Source organism: Equus quagga, chromosome 4 (assembly GCF_021613505.1).
Source record: "Equus quagga isolate Etosha38 chromosome 4, UCLA_HA_Equagga_1.0, whole genome shotgun sequence".
NCBI lineage: Eukaryota > Metazoa > Chordata > Mammalia > Perissodactyla > Equidae > Equus > Equus quagga.
Window position 1 is genome coordinate 24187611 of NC_060270.1, and position 21054 is coordinate 24208664.

At 49.1% G+C, this 21054-nt stretch overlaps 1 protein-coding gene across 8 annotated transcripts in view; it reads right to left on the minus strand.

Annotated features, from left to right (window-relative positions):
• Positions 1-21054, minus strand: part of MYLK (myosin light chain kinase) — a 257906-nt gene that overhangs the window by 97970 nt on the left and 138882 nt on the right. For 7 of the 8 annotated variants that reach the window (XM_046658090.1, XM_046658087.1, XM_046658086.1 and 4 more), the window contains 5 exons: positions 20142-20307; positions 18993-19158; positions 17192-17210; positions 15435-15958; positions 14657-14863 (listed from right to left, as the gene is read on the minus strand). In XM_046658090.1, the coding sequence (XP_046514046.1) occupies positions 14657-14863; positions 15435-15958; positions 17192-17210; positions 18993-19158; positions 20142-20307 (1082 nt within the window). Of the gene's footprint in view, positions 1-12520; positions 12523-14656; positions 14864-15434; positions 15959-17191; positions 17211-18992; positions 19159-20141; positions 20308-21054 lie in introns of those variants that run through there. The other variant, XM_046658094.1, reaches the window with a different exon arrangement.

The window sequence follows — 21054 nt, forward strand, 5'->3', positions numbered from 1 at the left end:
AGGAAAAACAATTCTGAACTGTTTCCTTGGAGGCCTTTTCTGCAAGAAGCGTTTAGTCTACTTTTACTAGCCAACTTGCTCCTCTCTGAAGCCCCACGTTTATGGATCCGAAGTGCATTAAATGCACACGTTTATGTGTTGAGTACTTTTCCTTGAAAACTGCCCTCTGCAGGCTCCCAGCTCATTCAAATCTTGTTTCAGATTAAAACAAAAAACTGTGGAATGTTACATTTAAAGTGTTTAAACAGATGACGCAGAAATATAAAACAGAGCCAGAATGTTGGTACGAAACACTCGACCATCTAAGGAGCTCGCTGGGCTCTCCTCTGTGGAGGGACGCCCCTGCTGCTGTCACTGCCATTTACTGAGTCCCATTCTCAGAGCTCTAGCCCCGGTCTGTCAGCAACTTAAGAACATCCTTGGATTCACGGGTGGTCACCAAATGAAAACAGATGTGGAATGGCCCTCCCCTGCTTCCTACCATCACCTCCAGCAACACTACTCAGAGGAAGACACACAGATCTCCTGAAAATGCATGGCTGGGGGGAGGGAAATGATTGCCTTATCTTGGATCTACTGAGGATTTTTCTTAAACTTTGAACCTGGGCTGTTTTCCTTAGTCATTATGATACAAAATAGCATTCTGACAGCAAATCTGATTCACTGTGACCCTATGGAAATTCAGTAAATCACCAACTGAAGGGGACTTCTGGAAACACAACCCTTCCTTCTTCCTTTATTTGGTGCTCAAAGTCTGGCATGGTTCAGGGATCACAGACCAGCCTCCTCCTTCCCCTAAATTCCGGGACCGTTGACTCTAGAGGACTCCTCCAAGGACGGTTACCTTACCCAGCCGAGGGGAAGCCGAGCCCCTTCTCAATTGCAGGCCATTTATGAGAGGTGTAAACTCCCAGGGAGGTACTGGAATTCTCTTCCAACAAAATTCTGTCTCCTAACCAATAAACCTACCAGGAGAGTCAGCAAAATATCTACTTCCGTGGCATAAAAAGAGATTCTTCCCCCTATAGCCTTGTTCTCTTTTGGTTTTCCTTCCCCCCACTGACTTCTCCAGAACATAGGCAAATGGGAAGAGAAGTGTGCAAGGTGACAAATAAAAATGGCAAGCAATAGGATATATTGGAGAATATGAGGAAGCCATTTGGTATAAAGCTAATTCGGCCTGACCTTGTCTTTCCCAAAGGGCCTGACCGTGGCTGTTGAGCATGCATTGTATATCTGCTTTAGACTTTCCCTACAGGCAAGAACAAAGGCCCTTGAGATAAAGGTGCAACTTCCCTGCCCCTCCCAACGTTGGCGTCTCCTTAAGGATTAAGCACCTTTCCTTAGGCTAGAAACTGATTGCTGTGCTCTTCTGTGACCTCCCAGCTCCAGACAATAGACTTGCCTCCTGCTATGCCCACCAAGATAGCAGACCCACAACCTGCTGTGTCCATCAAGTGCCGTGCCCACAGGGCAATCTTGTGACTATTGTGGGAGGGACATTTCAATCATATGTGAAACACCCTGTTTGGGGGTATATAACCACTCTGTGCACCCCACTTCTTCAGTGCCCTTTCTTCCTGTGGGAAGAAAGGCCCCCAGATTTCAGCTCAGAATAAACTCACCCAAATTTTCATTTATAGACTGGTTATGGATTATTTTCGTCGACAAAGGAAAAGAATGAAAGGAAACAACAATGCATGAATGCCCATGATGTATTGGTCTCTGGCTGGTAATGACAGGGCTGCTAGACAGGAAGCTGGGATCATTGCAACCACGGCCTTCCTACGGTCTCCAGAGCTATAGCCAAACTCTGAACGTAAAGGTACAGCATCGAAACCACCCATGCTCCCTCCCCAGAGTGCCAGGAAACCACATGCCACAGCGCAGAGCACACTGGGCATGAGGGGCACACAGCTGTAATTCTGGATTGCATCCTTGACCATGGACTCCAAGCAAGTAAGGTAGACATCGTAGGTAGACATGACCTACGATGGGCTGCAGAAGTAGACAGGTATAAATCTCTGACTGTCCAATAGTAAAATGAGGCTCCAGTTCTATGACACAGACACAAATGGACCATATATACTCAGAAGTCCTTCTGTGACACGAAAGACCCACATGTCCAAATTCTGTTGTATTCAATCTATATAAAACTAAAATATTGGTTATAAAATAATTTAACATTTAACTGCTTGCCTTCTTAGAATTTAAAAGACTTTTGGACACATGTTTGGGGTGGACTAAGGTTCTTAAATTAAAAAATAGACAAGGTAAACCTTTTATCCTTCTCCTTCAGTAAATTTCTCTTTAGTTAATATACATATTAAAAATGTTTTCAGTGCTTTCAAACTCATGGAGGACAGGTCCATACCTGATACCAACTGGACAGATTATATTGTGGCCAAAGTTCCTGAGCATAATTTAGGAGAGAGGAGGCGGCAGTCCGTGTCTTCCATTAAAATGATGGGAAGCTGTCGGATCTCGAAGCTGCCCCACGGAGGGTCCATAATGAATCTGAAAACCTTGGCTTCTACTGCCACTGTCATTGTGAAGGGCTGACTTGCTGGTGCCTGCTATTTTCATTAGGAGGTCTTCATCAAAACATCAAAACCCTAATAAAGATGCTTATTAAGTTTCATATTTTTCTAGAGATCAGGTTATTTTTTTTTCTAACATACCCGCATTTTATGTCCTTAGATGACTTTAACAGGCCCAGCAGACCTTCAGATAAATAAACAAACCATTAGGCTGAAACTATGTCAAAATGGGTACAATTAGCAGGTTAATAAATCCAGTCACTTAAGAATTTTACCCTTGACAAAGATACTCCAGGGGGAGATAAATTAAAATATTCTAGCCTAAGGAAGCCCCCCACCAGTGACTTAGTCCAAATAAACTGAAATAGTTTTTCTCCTTCAGGTCTTCCTGCATTCTGCAGGAATCCGGATTCACCATCCTTTCTTTGGGCTCCGTCCTGGGTTTGGAGGGAACGTTTTCACCGCCTGGTTAACTATTGGGGATTTTTCTTCTAGAGTAGGGGGAGGAAAGGAGTATTTGGTGAGGGACTCTTGAGAGCTGGTTTGTGGCTTTCCTACACACTCCAGTGAGCACTGAGCCCCAGGGCAAGTGAGGAGGTGGAGGGAGTGCCCCCTGCACTGGGGGAGGCTCACCCACGTCTGTGTGCTCTTTCATTCACTCACTGAACACATGCTCCTGGCAGGCCCTGTTCCACATGCAACAATGAATAAGACAAGGTCCTACCTAGAGGGAGCTTACAGTCTGGCAGGGAAGACAATTAAACAAGCAATTAAAGTGAAAATTCACAGTTAGAATAGGGGTCGGCCTGGTGGCGCAGCAGTTAAGTGCGCACATTCCACTTCGGTGGCCCTGGGTTTGCCGGTTCGGATCCTGGGTGTGGACATGGCACCGCTTGGCATGCCATGCTGTGGTAGGGGTCCCACATATAAAGTAGAGGAAGATGGGCACGGATGTTAGCTCAGGGCCAGTCTTCCTCAGCAAAAAGAGGAGGATTGGCAGCAGATCTTAGCTCAGGGCTAATCTTCCTCAAAAAAAAAAAAAAGAATAAAATGCTTTCTCCTTACCCTAGAGGACCTGCATGACGTACCCTGGCCTCTCTCTAAACTCATCCTTTGCCACTGGGATACCCACTCACTTTGCTGCAGCCACACTGGCCGGCTTGCTTGAATAGGCTGACCTTGTTCCCGACTCAGGGCCTTTGTACTTGCTGGACCGCCTGCTTGGAGCACCCTTTCTCTGGGTTACTGAAGTCTCTGCTCAAAATTCACCTCCTCGTAGAGGATTCCTTTATCACCCAGCTGAAAAAGGATCCCTTCCCTCCTTCTCTACTGTCATTTTCTTAGCAGCACTTGTCAGTATGTGATTAAACCAGGTGTTGATATCGCCCATCTCCCCACCCGGACTTAATTGCCATGAAGGCTGAGCTTGTCTACCCCAATCACCGCAGCTTCCCCAGAACAACGCCTGGCACAGAGTAGGTACTCAGTAAAGACATGTTGATAAATAAACACACCGCTAAAGGAAGTACAGGCTGGTAAAAGAACTCATTCTGGGGTGATCAGGGAAGGCTTCCCAGAGGAAGTGACATCTGTGGGAGAGAGTTAGCTTGGTTTTTGGAGGAAGGGGTTTAGAGGAGAGGAGGCAGAGAAAGCAGGGGAAAACGGCTGCAGAAACCATGTCAGAGTGCTGGGCCAGCAATTTCTGGATAATTACAAAACCTTGGCAAAAGGCTAAAGAAGTGAGGATGAGTCCCCTTGTCTGGCCTTCAGGAAAGCATCTGCTCAACTCTGAGCTCGCCTCCAGCAGACCTGCCCTTAGACACCTCCCTGCCTGGAAACCCGACAACGGGAGGGAGATGCGTTGCTGAATGGCGCCCCCTTGTGGCCAGAGCCCCCACAATGGGGTGCTCCAGGCTATGGCTTCAGCAGCTGGTCCAACACCTCCCTTCTCTGATTCTGATTCTCTCTTCCCCTTACCAAAAACAGACAGACAGACTAACAGCCACCCACTGTATGCAAAGTTGATCCTTTGCTAAGACCACTCCTTACACTTGGCATTTTGAACTATTTTATCTTGTTTGAAGGTCGGGGCTGTGCTGGACAATCGTTGTAACAGCACATCCTTACAGAGCGCTTCCTAGGTTCTGAGGACATCATGTGTTTTCATTAATTTAATCCTCACAGTCTGGGGGTGACTACCAGTGCCCCCATCTCACAGAGGAGGAAGATGAGGCCTGGAGACGGAAGAGCAGCCCGGGTCGCAGGGCTATGAGCAGTGGAGCAGGAGTCACACCTGGGTGGTCAGCTCCCCATCCCGCTCCCGCGGGGCTGGTGCCACACTGTGGCGAGAAGAAAGGCCAGGCCTGGGCAGCTACGGGAAAGGCCGGAGCCGTGGCTGGCACCGCGGGGCCCAAGGCCCTGCTGCAGTCATCTCCCACCCCCACGCTGCCCCAGAGACCTGGAGCCAAAGGAGCTGCCAATAAAGTAAGAAAAACTCCACAGCTGATGATGGTGGACTCGAGCCTCGCAGGCGCCTCAGGGCCGGGAGCCAGGGGTGTCCCCGTGCCAGGCTCAGCCGGCCCCAATCCCGGGCAGACAGCCCCAGGGCTGCCGCCTGAGCGCGTGGCGCCTCTCTCGGCCTCCTTCACCATTTATGGTATCTGAGCCTCTGAGGCAGGCCAGTCAATCTCCACCCTGGGAGGGGGCTGTCCCCACACAGGGCTGTTCTCTGAGAAATCCAAACGGCTCTGGCGGCGTTCTTGCCAGCACCTCTCTGCTTCTGCCTTACAATGCACTCCATGGGCAATCACCCCGGCCCCGCCCTCCCACAGACCCCGGGGCCAGGAGGGTGGCCCCCAAAGTCTTCTGGATCCTTCACCTAGGGACCCCCACCGCTGGTGGGACTATTAGCTCAGCTGGGTCTCTCTAATCCAATCTATACACAGACAATCTGGCCAGGCACTGGATTGCCGGCAGCCGACTGAAGCTTGCGAGGGGGAGTCTTGGACAACAGACCCACCACGCGTCATTGTGGCTCTCTCTGCCTGTTACTAGTCCTTAGGGTGGGCCACACAGACCGCCAAGGAGAGCCCCCTGGTGGGAGGGTGAGAGCTGCTTCCCTGGTCCAAGGGCACAAGGCTCAGATCTGCTCGCCACCTCTTGGATCTCGTTACCACAATTTCCCGAGGCCCCTCAAGGAGCCATGAAATGAGACCTGAGGATGGAGGGGATGAATGTGTAAACCAGAGTGCTGGCTGACAAGCTCCTGGTGGCCACAGTCAGGCTCCCACCCCAGCGTGGAGGGCTTCCTGGAAGGAAGCGGAGGCCAGTTCCTGGGTGACTACTCCATGCCAGGCACTCCAGAGAAATCGAGGAGGCCAGGGAGCGTGCGCCCACTAGACAAAGAGATCATGGAGTCAGCCTCGGCCACATCCTCCGTCTGTGCCAGTTCCTTATCATAAGGGCGACACTGCCCGGCCCACGGGGGCCAGCCTGCCCCTCTGGGCCAGCGGACGCACACTCTGGAACAGGGCAGGGGATGGGAATGAGCACAAGCTTAGAGTCACGAGGATCTGGGTTTGGAAGGCCAGCCTGACTTACTAGCTTGCTGTGCTTAGGCAAGTTATGTTAACTTTTTGAGACATGCAGACCCTTCCGTGTAAAATTGGGTGAACAGCTCCCCCACCCAGGGTTGCTGAAGTCTAAATGAGAAAATACAGGTGAGCTGAAAGTATTTAACATAGTAACTGGCACATGATTTCTCCCTTGTCCTTTTCAGTGAAACATCTATGGCCTCCCGGAAGGCAGCCGCTCACGTTACAGGGAGAGCCTCCCCAAGAGGCCTGAGCCCTGGGGGACAGAGTGACAGTCTGCTGGGAAAGCAGAGCACAGTGGCCCCGGGTCTCAGCACCCAGGTGCCAGTCACACACAGGACCTGAGGGCCAGGCCGGGGCCGAGGGTGGGGAGTCAGGCTTACCTGATCGCCCTGGACCCAAGAAGCACTTCCTCGGGCACTGTCAGCGAGCCCGCTAATACCACAGCCCAGACAGCTCTGTCTTGAGGCCTGTGGCTCCCCAGGGACTTCCTGAGACTAAGCCCTTGACGCGGATCAATGGATGACCATGATAATCAGATTACCGGACACCAGGCTGATGATGTATAAAAACAAGCCTGGGATGGTAGGAAGGAGCAGGGGTAGAAGGAAGAGGGGGATAACCTGTGACCTTCTAGAAGCTTCAGGACCAGCACACTGATACCGAGTGGTCCCCAGCATGTGAAGGCTCATCTGTGAGACCCCTAAGTCCTGGGGCTATGTGAATACTCCTCCTAGGTCATCTTTCATTGTGAATGGTTTTCTTCCTACCAGACTGCAGCTTCTTGAGACAATGAAGCTCTTGCCTCTTTCCCCTACATCTTCCTTCAGCCCTGGTGGGGAGAGGGGGGAACTGGCCTTTGCATGGCCATCTCCCACGGTAGACCCCTGTCACTGTGAACTCCCAGAGGCATCTTCTCCACCTGCCTGCCTTCAGGCACAGTGCTCTTTCTCCATAGCAGATGTGCCTGCAGGAAAGCAGCTTCTAGGGAGAGCCCAGAGCCTCCTACCATGGACAGTGACCCGGGCGCTACAGGACACCCACCCCCAGGCATTCTCTGCCAGACAGGTGTAGGTGCCGTGGTCCTCCGGCAGGGCATCCTGGATGCGGAACTCAGCCATGCCAGCCTCGCAGGTGGAGTGAGCATACCGGATGGGCTGCTCTGTGGAGGGAAGCACAGGAAGGCTCAGGCCAGGGAGCACTCAGTGGTGGGCACGTGAGCCCTGTCCTCAGCGGGGCAGCTGTTGTCATGACACTGATGCTCGCCACGCTCGCTCAGATGCACTGAGGGCTAATGGCGTGTCAGGCTCACCCCCGGTCAGCTGGACAGAGGCTTGGGGTGGAAAAAGAGGCAGGTTCTAGGAAGATGAAGGAGAGGGAGTGGCTGTGTGGGGTGGAGGAGTAAGACTGAGGCTGGAAGGACTGTGGGGAGAGATTCTGGAGGCATTCAGACTGCAGGAGGGAAAGGCACATAGTTCTGTGCATTCTGTTTAAATAAACAGTTCCCAAATGCACATCCTGGACTTCACAGAATTCTGAGCCTGGAAAGAATCTTACAGGATCAACTGGCCCATAGCCCAGCCCCAGGCAGAGGAGGCCTCGCCCGGACTGAACACGAGGTTCCTGGCTCCTTTTAGATGTCTCCAGAAACAAGAATTCCATCTCCCATTGCAAATATTTATCGGAAAGCAATTCTATGACTTCAACCTCAGGCTGCAATTAGGTGCATTTCTTCCGTACAGTTAGGTGCATTTTAGGGTCACAGAAAAGATAAATATGGGGAACTAAAAACAACTCTGGCCTCTTCTTCCTAGAGTCCCCTCCATGAGAGGCCCTTTGTTATTCAGGTCACATAAAGTCTTGCACGGAGACAGAAGTGCATGCTGTGAACTTCCATGGTTTCCTCAATTCTATATATTCCCAGGAATTTATCATTCCAGGATGTGAGCTTTCACTTCCAGGGGAAAAAAAAATCTCATTACTGAAGATTCTGGCCTTCCAACAGGAATGTGTCCATTCACCGTACAGGGAGCAACTGTCAGTTTCTTCCCTTGTCAGGCCCCAGGGTTCTGGTTTGCACCTCATAAAATTGGGGGTGGGCAGACAGGGAGGGAGCCAGTGCAGAGAGAAGTCCTCTCCCTGCCATGAAATGTTTCCTTCTGCACATAGCTACACCTCATGTCTCCAGGACTGTCTGCAGAGCCTGACAAGCATGCCGGAGCGTCAGAGGGAAGAGATGCTGCCCGACCTACCGAACTTCACAAAAGTGGGGCTGGGGGCCGGGAAAGGCAGGGGCCGGATCCTGCTACAGAGAGGACTGAACATCATCTTTGTTTTTATTTTTTGTGAAAATGACACCCTAAAACCGCTCTTCCTTGAGAATACCAGTACACTCCATGAATGCCATCAAAGTGCTTCTGCTGTCAATAATGCACAGACGAGCTGTTTGAGAGCTCTCCTTTCACTGGAGCATAACTCATTTTGGCCCCACAAGTATGGGATGGAATGATGGGCCCAGAAAGGAGCTGTCGGCTCAGGGCATTCAGAATTGGGAGACAGAACTCTCCCAGCTCCAAGATTGGGTTGGACCTGAGTGGGCGGCCGAGAACCCAACCTGAGCACGATCGCCCTCTAGTGGGAAGAGTGTGGAAATGCCAAGGTTCACTAAGAAGAAGGTTGGGTTGCTTTTCACTATCGCCAGTGCTGTAGGCCAGGGGTCCACAAACCACAGATAGTGAACCAAACGTGGCCTGCAGCCTGCTTCCGTACGGCTTGAAAGCCAATAATAGCTTTTACATATTTTAAATGATTGGAAAAAATCAGAGGAAGAATGTTTCATGGCGTGTGAAAATTGTATGAAATTTCCATTTCAGTGTCCATAAATAAAGTTTTATGGCAACACAGCCACACATATTCATTTAACTACTGTCTCTGGCTGCTTTTATGCCACAACAGCAGACTTGAGTAGTTGTGACAGAGACTGTATGGCCTGCAAAGCTGAAAATACTTACTATCTGGTCCTTTATAGAAAATGTGTGTTGACCCCTGGTCTGGACTCTGAGCCAGAGGGAGATGAAACTCTCTTACTCAGATCCATTACTAGTCCTTAACGTCCTTGTTCTGTTTCAGCTGAAAGAAGGCTGGGTGGTCAGTCATGAGGTCCAAAAAGGGTCTGTTCTTAGTGAGGGGCAGAGGGAAGGAGATCTCAATTTTCTTTTGTTTACCCAAGAAGATGACACACAGGAAGACTCCATGGCACCTTCTCTCACTGACTAAAGAGAATTTCTAGAAAAGCCTAAGTAAACTATACCAACAAGGAAGGTTCACAATAAATGCGCCAGTGGCGCAGAAACAAATGGCGCTACATGGTGCATAGGTGACAGCGTCGCTGCTCCCTAAGAAACCTATTCTACCAGTGGTGAGAGCTGGCCGAGACCCCAAACCTTCTGTTCCTGCCCATCTCCTCACCAGTAAAGAACCAGTGCCCAGAGAGGTAAAGTGGAGTGTCCAAGGTCACCTGACCACTCGATGGCAGGGAAGGACGAGTACCCTTGTCTCCCGACTCCTGGCAGGTGCTCCTTCATCCTCCCTGTGGATCCATGAAATAGACCCTGCTCAATTTCATCAAGTTTACGGACTGCTCTCAGTCCTAAAATTAGAGTTTGCCCATCCTTTTGGAATTTAAAGGCTTTTTTAAAAAGAGAAAGCTGATAATATACGATAATTAATTTTTTCAAAGGACTCTACTTGGCAAAAGAAAAAAAAACCAAAAAGGGTTGGCATGTCTCTATAGGACTACAACATTAAAAGGAATTACTGGTCTATGAACTCCCAAACCACCTGCCACTAAATAAAAGGCAGGGTCCCCTGAGCAACTTCTGGTGTGGTTCATTAATTTGTTAGTTTATTTGTTCATTTATTGACTCAGCAAATATCTACTGAGGGCCTCCTATGAGCCTGGCCATAAAAAAAGGAACTAAATTGCTTGTGTACCTATGTGCTAAGCACCTCGTTAATGGTTTTAGATAAAAAATCTAATTTAATTTTCACAACTGCCACCCTGGACGGTAGGTGGCATTATTCCTGGCTTACAGACAAGGAGCTCAAGGCTCAGGTGGAGTGGTAACTAGCCCAGTGTCCCCAGCCAGGCAATAGGGGACTCTGGGTCCCATGCTCTCTTTGTACCCTGTACTTCCTTCTTATGCATAAATGTTTCAGAGTGATAAATGGAGGAAGCCAAGTGATAATGCAGGCAGGGCTGAAGCGCCCAGGGGGCTGAGCAGGGGGCTAGGGTCAGCTGCTGGGGCAGGGGGCTCGGGCCGGGCACTCACCATTGAGCAGCCACGTGATTCGGGGTACCGGGGTCACCTGCACCTAGCACTGCAGCACAAAATCCTGGCCCTGGGTGACAGTGCAGTCCTTCAGGACACTGGAGAATGAGGGGGCCACCTCCATCATGGCCAGCCCTGCGAGAGCAGAGAACAGACAGGCCACCTCAGACCACAGCGGGCCCTCTCTGGTGACTGCCCGCAGGCAGACGCCTTGTACCATCTTCACACTTGGAAGCAGGCAGTACCACGGGTGTAGAGTCTGGAGCTTGAGGCAGAGTAACTGGCAGGGGCTTTTTCACGGTCACAAAACACCCTAGGTCTGGGCACTCTCAGGAGCTGGGCCTGCCTCCTCTCCTTGGGGACTCGGGCCCCTCCTGTCAGTCTTGACTGCTGCTGTCCTGGAGCATGCCCAGAGCTCCTTCTTCCCCCTTTCTCGGTCCCACTCTACTGTCTAGTGTCTCCTCGCTTCTTCAGCACATCCCATCAGACCCTGCACAGTCTTGGGAATATCTTTTTACTTGTAGAGACCACACAGCCCCTGGTGAGGACGTTTCAACCTTGAATGATCATAATTATTTTTCCAAATTCCAGGACTGAATCAAATGACAAAGACTTGCATGTGTTCCAGTTTTCCACCCTAGGCCAACAGTTCAGAAGTGCGGGCGCCTGGGACTATGCATTACTAAATTCCCTCATGATTCTGATGCACATTCCAGTTGAGAACCACCAACCTGAACTTTCCAGAAGCCTTCCACATTGGTGAATTGGGGAACATTTTGTAGTTTGGAGACCTTAATTAAGAGCAACAGGGATAGATACTGTCTTCTACAACATCCCGAACACGCTGCAGAAATGTCAAGGTGGCTGACAGCTGAGAGGAAGTACCTGGATTTGGTGATTAGAAGATATCTCACTGTGCTTTTCAAGAGAAGCTATTCAATACAGCGATGAGGAGAAAGTCATATTATATTGCAGGAACTTAAGGGCAAAAACTAGTACCTGAGAGCTTCCCACGTGCCAGGTACTTCTCCAGATGTGACTGTGACAATGCCATGAGGCTGCTTCCTTGAGCTCATTTTACAGACAGAGTCAATAATTTCCCATGATCAAACCTCCTGGAGAAGCCTGGCTTTATGCCCAGCTCTCTGCCTCTGCACCCACACTTCCTCCTCTAGAACAGAGCGCCCCTAAGGGGAGGGGAGGCAGTGGGACAGCAGCTCCAAGTCAGAATGATGGTGCCTCTGAACGGGACTGACACTGAGGGAAGCGAGGACAGACAACCTCGAGAGGTGTGGGGAGGCGCTACCTGCACCCCTTCCCCCTGCCAGTGTCAAATTCCCTCATTAGAGAAACACTTTGGGGAGTCACTGAAAAGAATATGGGCTTTCATGTCAGACCAACATGGGTGAGAAATATGTTATCTCTTACAAGGCATGTGACCTTGGACAAGTCACTTAACCTCACTACAGCTCAGTATTCTCATCTGGAAAATGGGTGTAACTATAATTATCTCATAAGACTATTGGGATAACGAAATGGAACACATGTAATGCATTGAGCACAGTGAACATGCTTCAGTGGAGTGTTAGATGTATTACTAAATGGAAGCTGTGCACACAGGCTACACTTGCAGCAAGTTTGGGGGTGAAAGAGAGAGGAGAGAGAAAGTAGGAGCTGAGGGGGCAGTGGAGCAGAAGGAAGATTTTCTTCCCTCCTTCAGCCTAGGGAAGACCAGAGCAAGCTTGTAGGGAGGAAAAAGAGGCCTCTAGATAAGGGGTGGAAGAGAGATGGAAGAAACGATGGGAGAGTAAATCATTATTAGATACCATCTTTGTGGAGATGGGAAGGGATGGAAAGAGAAGTCTGGGTAAGGGAAACAGACAGCTTTACTGCAGTGATAGGAAAAAAGAGAGAAACGGGGTTTGAGGAGAAGCTAAAAGAACACACATCCCATGACTTGCATCTTGGTGAAGTCATCTGGAGAAGTTTTAGAACAATTAGCGTCTCCAAGAAGAAAGAGAGTCCAGAAGAACTTCTGGAACGGCCGAGTAAGGACTTCTGAAAATCTGCTCCTCAAACAAGCAACAAGAACACTGGCAAAAATTGTCAAGATCAACTTTTTCAGAACTCTGGACATTCACCAAAGGCTTACAACATTCTGCAGAGCATTCATTCAAAAACAAACAAACAGTGGAATCTTGGTAAGAACAGCAAGCTCTGTGGCCTGCTCAATTCCCATCCCCCTGCCCCAGCTCTGCAGTAGCTCTGAGAACCAACATTCTCCTTCACCCCAACTTTCTGCACATATAGTCTCTGTGTGCAGTTCCATTTAACAATAACAGCTAACACTCCAACGAAAGCACGTTTTTAACCTTTGGTGGACATGATGCCATGTGTGTGTCCCCTGCCCTGACACACAGCCTGGATGATAAGGTTTGGTTGGGCTCCTGGACCTGTGAACTCTGCCTGTAGGCACTCCCACCTCCAAAAAGAATGGATAATATTCCTTGCAAAGGCATGAACATAGACAAATCCCAATTAGGAAGTGAGTCAACAGTACATAGTGAAAGTCAGACTACCTCCCACCCCCTCCTATGGATCCATTGTTTCCTTCCCTGGAGGCAACTTGTGGATCCTTCCCGAAATGTTTTATGCACACACAAACATCTTGGACACTTTCACATTGGCGTCTACAGGCCAGCCACATTTGTTGTACAGGCTGCATGGCATTCTACTATCTGGATGAACCACTAAGTCCTTTTCTTTTCCTTTCTTCTTTTTTGAAAAGTTTATTATGACAAATTTCAGGCACACACAAAAGTAGGGACAGCAACATAATGAGTCATCATATACCTGTTTCTCAATTTCAATAATTATCAACTCATGGCCAATCTCAATTCATTTATACCCCCACCAACTCCCACCACACATGGATTATTTCTGAAGCAAATATCAGAAGCCATATCACTTCACCAGTGAATAACTCAATTAATATGTCTAAAATATACGGACTTAAAAAAATATCCACAAGACCACCATCGCATCTTAAAAATAGCACTAGTTCCTTTATACCAAATATCTTATCAACGCTCAAGTTCTCCTCATATTCTCACGCAAGTTTTTTAAGGCATCTCAATCAGGATCCATGCTAGGTCCGTGTATAGCAATTGTTGGTGTCACTTACATATCTTTTTTTTTTTAAAGGAAGATTGGCCCTGAGATAACATCTGTTGTCAATCTTCCTCTTTTTTTTTTCCTTCTTTTCCCTAAAGCCCCAGTACATTTGTTGAAAAAAATAGGCAAAGATTATTTGTCCCACAGACTTTCCAACAGCCTGAAATTTGCTGACTCTATCCTTGTGGTTTAATCTGTTCCTCAACAGTACGACATAGGTGTAGGGTCCCTAAATAGCGTTTAAAGTGAGGGGGAAATTTTATATAGAGATAGATGGGTACAAGGATATTTATCACAGTTTTGTTACCATAATGAAACAATGGAAACAACCTAAATATTCAATAATAATAGGAGGCCTAAATTAGATGCATTATTCTATGAAATATTACATGGCCATTTTTAATGTTTTAATGTTTTCAAGTAATATTAAATAATATAGAAAGAAATAGTATAGAAAGATACTTTTGCAACATACTTACGTAACATGAGCAAATCAGAATAGAAAGCAGTACACAAAAGCAGAATGCCGATTTTGTTTTAAAAACATTAAAATACCGTTTATTTCTGAGTCATAAGATTATATATTGCTTAAATTCCCCACAATGAACACGCATTAACTTTTATAAACAGACATTACAAGAAACATAAAAGATGTGGGATACCACATCATCTCACATTACTCTAACCGCATATGTTTAGTGAACGCTCGGCTCTCTGGTCATGAAGGGAGACATGGCACCACTCAGACAGCTGAGGAAACTACAAAGGGAGGTCTCAGCTGGGTAGGGCCTCGGGCCTGGGCATGCTTATTTTGAGGTGATACTGCCATGAATTCCTGACCCGGAATCACTGTCCCTGAGCAATGACTTTGGTCTTGGCATGTGGATGGGGATGACGTTTCTGTTGGGTTGTACACCCGGGGCAGGGGCTGTAGGAGGCGACACTTGTGTGGTATATGAGCACCCCACGAATGGTCCTCCCACAGAGAAGCCAGGGTGACCCGGAGGGGTGTACTCACTTTTCACCAGGAGTGTCCAGTCACAGGACACCTGGCCTCGGACGTTGGAGGCTGTGCAGCTGTAGCTCCCACTGTCCTTCACCTGGGCTCTCAGCAGGCAGAGGTAATGGGACCTGCCATCTTCATAAACCTCAATGGTGTCTTCTTGTCTCCTCACGGGGGCACCTTCCAGGAACCAGGTCACTTCGGGTTTTGGGATTCCTGAAACTACAGGGCCAGATGAAGGAAGTGAGGCCCCCGGAGAGCATACCGGGCTTGTGGGGTATGGGGGGCCCGAACTTGAGGGAGGAGCTCAGTCTAGCGTGCAGTTGCCCACCAGCTTGAGACCCCTCAACCCTCCACTCCACAAGAGTAACTATCCCAAGACAGAGGCAGGGTACTTGGGGATGAGGCATACAAGGGTGACAAGCCAGGTCTCCAGATCAGCCAAAGCCAGCAGAAAGGACGAAAGAGAAGGAGACCCTGCAGCTTGTTTTGTGAAGGTGATGGTGGTAATGGGTCTTCCCCTCTAGGGTAGTAAGAATTAGGGTGCAGGGTTGATGCTCCATCCATCAATGAACAATGGGCTACTGTTGGGTGCTTCTCCAGAACAAGGGACATGACTAGACTGAGTCCTTCCTGAGGGAAGACCCCCGTAAGGTGGCTTCCTGGAGGCAGGATGAGAGTCTAGTGCAAGCGGATGAGTGGACACAGGAGGCTCAGACACTGCAGTGAAGGAATGGATGGCTAGCCAGGGACTACACTGTGGGGTCCAGCGACCTTCATTAGTTCTACTCACCCTCACATCTGAACTTGACTGTTTGATCTTCACTGACTTCCTGGCTTTGGGGCTTGCTCTCGAATGTGGGGAATGTTGAATCCCTCCAGCTGTCCATGGGGACTTTCCTGGTAGCAACCTTGCTCACAACTTCTTGGCTTCCCAGGCCAGACTGCCTGGTGGGGAGGGTGGCTGGAGGGGGAACAGCTGGGCTCTCTCTCTCTTCTCTGGAAGGAGAGAGGGCACTCGAGACCGGTGCTCTTGGTTCTGGCTGGACTTTTGCGGCCTGCAGGGTGATGGTACTGGAAGTCTGGATGGAGGTTCTCAGGGCCCTTCTAGATGAGTCCCCCTGCTCCAGATTGGATTCCCTCAGGGGCTGAGGCTGGCTACTTGTGGTCCAGGCAGGGGAGCCCCGCTGGGTGCTGGAGCAGTTCTTGCGTTGAGCTGCAGTGTCCAGGCTGTCCAGGGTTGGCCCCTGCGTGATTCCATTGGTCACTTGCTTCCTGATATCAGAATTGGCTGCCTTGGTTCCTCTCACAAATGACCTGTTTGTCGGTGGTGGTGGTGGTGGGGAGGACAGTGGGGAAGGAGAAGGAGGGACAGAATGATCACCTGCTTGTTCACAAGCATTACTCATCACCAGCAGATTCCAGGGACCACGAAGCCCACAGATTTAGAGAGGGAACAAGAGCAAAGATCTTTCTTGCAGTTTCCTCAGTTTCACGCCTGAAACAAGCAGCCATTCTTGACACTTCCCTGTTCCGCACCCCTAATCCAAGCCTGTTCTATCTACACTTATTAAATCTGCCTTGTCTCTTCTCCACGAGCACCGTCCTAGTTCACACCACACAAATGGTTTCCCCTTGTCACGCCTGCCCTCTCTAATCCACGCTCCATATAGCCAGCACAGTCACTCTTCTAAACACATAAATCAAATCCTGTTATTACAAGTTTAAGGATTTTCCAAGAGCTTTCCCACTATAGTAAGAATAAAGCCGAGCTTCACATGACAGCCTGCAAGGATGCCCCGACGTGAGCTGGCTCCGGCTGCCTCTTGAACCTCCGCTGCCCACCAGGCTGCAGCCACAAGGGCGTTCTTTTGGGCCCCCCCAGCGCCCACCTCTCATCTCACTGCTTTCACACACGCTGGCCCCTCTGTTCGAATGCTTTCTCCCTGAGCTTTCCTTCACCGAGCTAATATTGCTCTTCACAGGCCTGAGCTCAAACTTCAGGTTTTCAGAAAAGGTTTCTGGGACCCTCTAATCTACATGAGCGCTTCTCTGTTATTCTTCCTCATAGATGCATCACAGTTTGTCACGGTATATTCATGCAGCTCTGTTTAAAGCCCTTCTCTCCACTAGACCTCTGCTAACCCCGCATACCCCACATCTAGCACTGAGCCCGGCACACAGGAAAGGAAGCTCCTGATGAAGATGTACTGGAGGAGCGGGGGGATTCTAGCCTGGACCGTGTAAAGCATCCTTTTCAGGGTAGAGTGCCCTTCTTAACCAGTAACGATACTGAGCGGATACTGAGAAAGACGATGGCACTGAGTCTTTGAGAGTCTCAACACCGACGGCGAGCCTGATATGGAGCCTGTATGGCATGTTACGATAGGAGAACAAAACAAAACACCCCAAATAAAACAGTCCTTCCCAAACAGTCAGTTCTCCCCCGCATCTGACGACTCAGAAATTCAGGGTGTTTCTCAATTACCATCCCTCTTCTCTAGCAGGACATTTCAACTGCAACATAACAATCACAAAGCCTAGACATACCTATTGGCATTGTCCGAACCTGGAAAAAGGCAGAAGGGTAGAAAGACTGTTAGTGGGATATTTTATACACTGAGGACACAGTGATAAGGCAAGAATCTCATACATTACAGAGTTTTCACTCTCTGAGCTCTCATTGGCTCCGTCACCTGTGGTCCCACCTCCCTCAGTCCTTTCAGCTTCCCTGGTCCTGGACTTCTTGGGTTAATCTGACAAACTCCTCGGAGCCCTGGACACACTGTCAACACTTCCACTGCTGCCCTGGTGGCCCCTGCTACCATATTCCATGGCATGGGGTCTGTCCTGTTACCAGGCTACAGAAGGAAACAAAACCCCATTGAGAGGCAAACAAAATAAACACCCACTGAAAATTTCAAGCCCACACTGCTTAACTTACATGTGGCCCTCAAAAACAAACCCCCAAAGTGATCATTTTTGACAACCACCTGCTTTAAAAATGTACAGGGAAAGTGTAATTGTATTCAATTATTCAAAGAAAAAACATACAACATATATTTTTTCCTCCCATGTTATTTTTTAAAATTTTATCATGGAAAATTTAAAAATATACAATAGTGGAGAGAAGCCTATGATAAATCCTGAAGAACATCGCCTTCAGGAAGGAAATATCAACATTTGCCAGCGTTAGCTATCCCTTTTGGTTTTGTGGTTTTGAGGGGCTTTTTCTGGGGGTATTGGAAGCAAATCCCAGGCAGCATATCATTTTGTCATTCAGTGCTTGAGGAGGGAACACTTCTGAATTCAGCGCTCCGACAAGTAATAGGAGGGAGACTACAACCCTCCCCTCAGTGCCTGACAGCAGGTCCTGATCCTGCAGTGAGTTGTGAAGTCAGATCCTTCGGTCAGGACGAGGATGTTTTTTCCCTTAAAGGTGTAGAATGCAATAGAAAATGCCAGCATGCACCATGTATAGTACAACTCAGGACTGTTTCACGAAACTGGTTTCAGTTAATTATGTGTTATATATGCATGTATGTCCTGGGTTGCCATGTAGAATAAATTTCTTTCTGTGGGTTGTGAAAAACACTTGGGCCAAAAATGCTAACGAGAGCAAGGAGAGGTGGCAGAGAAAAGTCAAAGAAGAAAAGACAGTAAGACAGGAGGAGGGGAGAGGCAAGGTCGTGTCCCCCCCGTCGATCCCCAAAATCCCACCCTGCTCAAGTTTCCCGCTCCAATGAGGTGACATCAATCCCTGTCTCTGGCCGCACACTCTGAGGTCCCCAGGCTGGACTTGGTGGAACCACAGGGAATGTAAGGAGGAAACATGTTCAAAGAGACTTCAAAGGAAGAACCAACAGGGGCTGATGACTACAGTGAGGAGGAGACAGGGGTCAAAGATGATACTGAAATGCCCAGGTGGGGTGAGAAGGACAACGAGGATACTAGGGTGGAAAGAGGTGAGGGACCCTCGATTCAAAGGACAAAGTGGACGCTGAGTTACATTTTAAGCAGTTAGATTTGGGGTGATGGCAAGACATCAGCAATGTTTGCTCTTCCAATCAGCAATTAGAGACACAAAAAGAAGTCTGAGCAAGAAGAAAAGACTGAAGACACAGGCATGGGGTGGAGTGTGGCAACACAAGTGAAGCATCTTCCTCCGTGGCCGCATCTGTGCTGCCACCCACTTCCTTTCTTCTGGTTCGCGATCTTGCCCCAGGGAACACATGGATATGTAAGTGTGACACATGTAACACCCAGATGTGTAATGAACAAGTAGCTCCTTCTAGGGGGTACGAACCCCAGGAACGATGGTCCTGCATGAGCCCTCCCCACCAGTTGATACCTTGGATACAAAGTTCTGCTGACATGGAGGCCTTCCCTGACCCGTTCACCACCATGCATGTGTACACTCCCACATCATCTTGGTTGACCTCCTGGATTTCCAGAACTTGCATCCCATTCTTCTCAGACATAGACACCCGGGCACTCGGCTGCAGGGGAACATCTCCCTGAGGATGGCAATAGGGTAGTGCAGTTAGAGAAACCTGCCCACATTTCGGGATTATCCTCCTACCTCCTGCCAATCCTGGTGGAGGCAGAGCAGCAGAGTCCTCTGCTCTGGGCTCCGTCAACACGCTCAGAGAGCAGTCTTTGGACAATCCAGGGGCCGTGACTCGAGGTCCATGCACATGCTGCGGTATTTGCTCCAGCTCAGAGAAGACGTATGGAACTGTCTCAAAGGAGCCCTAGATTGAGGGGGGAAGTCCTACATTTCCCACTTCAGTTCTCCTTTGCCTCCCTCTTCCTTTTATGATTTTCCCCAGGTCAGCTCAGGAGAATTAGGAAATGCGTAAAAGATGTCCCATCACTCATTTTTATCCAGGAGTTCCATTTGGGAAAAATCTACTCTCCCTGGCCTTGACCCCAAGAGTTCCCTAGGGCTCCTCATTGCCCTGTTTAACATCCCCCACCCCATTGCCTCTGCTTCCCTCTCCACCACCACCTCCTCTATCTCGCCCAGCCCTGAATAACTATAAAGCACTTCCACATGGTGCCTCCCAACAGTATTCTGAAGTAGGTGGGATGATATCTGCCTCACAGAAAAGGAAGCCAGGGTTCCAAGAGCTCAAATGACTTGCCCAGTTCACAAGCTTTGTGAACCAGGGAGCTGCGGCTTGAACCTAGAAACCTAGTCCCAAGACTTCAAATCCCACTCTCTTGAGATGGTCAGGTCTGTCTTGACTCAGAAGTTTTATGCTGTTTTGTGCGTGTGTGGCTTATAGGACACTGTGGACAGAGTAACAGAAGGAGAGGGTGCAAACAGGGGCAAGAACAAGTGTAGCTATCAAACATACAAAGAACCCTGGAGACCCATCTATGGCTGAAACAGAAGGGATTAATCGGAAAGACAGACTGCCACTAGTCCAAGGGCCCAACCTTGAACTCTCAGGGTCCCCAGGCCTGGGCCAGAGTCGGGCAGACAAAACCTCACCTTGAGCCAGGTGACCTGTGGTTGGGGCCGGCCAGTGATCTTGCAGGAGAATCGTCCCATCTGTCCTTCTCTGACGATGGCTCGGCCCAGCTTGGTAGCAAACTTTGGTGGGCACTCTCCCCAGATGCTAGGACGGGTCTCCACTGCGGGGGTTGCAAATCTGTCCCTGGAAAGAAATCAGCAGAGAACCCAGCAGCAATTCAGATCCTCTTCTCTGTGCACCGTGCTCCACCCACACCTACCCCCCACAAAGTCACTTAAGTTGGGGATCAGAAACCAGCCTTTGGGTTGCTTTGGCAGCCTTCCAACTCTATGCCTCAACCACATTTCTGATGCACCCTCTGGAAAAATCTGTGGCACCAAAACCTATTTCCTCTATCTCCTGGGCATGGAGCTAGACTTCATTTACTAGCCTCCCTTGAAGTAAGGTATACCTGAATTCTAGTGAGTTCCGGCCAAAAGCCCGTGTTGTGGCCAAGAGACTACAAGCAGAAGTGCTGTATGCCACTTCTATGCTGAACCCATAAAAACCTCCTGTGAGATTCTCCCACACTCTCTCCTGCCCACTCTTCTGGGTAGATGCAGAGGGGCGAGCAGGGGCTCCAAGGCCTAGGAGATGATGGAGTCACAAAATGGAAGGAGGCTGGGTCCCTGAAAGATAATGGGAAGTTTCTCCACCTGTTCAAGAATATCTGAATTGATTTTGCTTGACTAAGAAATGTTTTCCCATGCTAGCCATTGGGATTTGGGAGCTTGTCTGTTACAGCAGCTACTGTTACTTACCCTTACCAAGACTGGTTTACTTTCCATAGGAAGTGTCACACGTTGATTGCCTCTCTTAGTCTCCTTATTTAAGTTTTCTGACTATTGCCATGGATGTTAGAGATCCCTGCAGACTATGGTCACATAACCT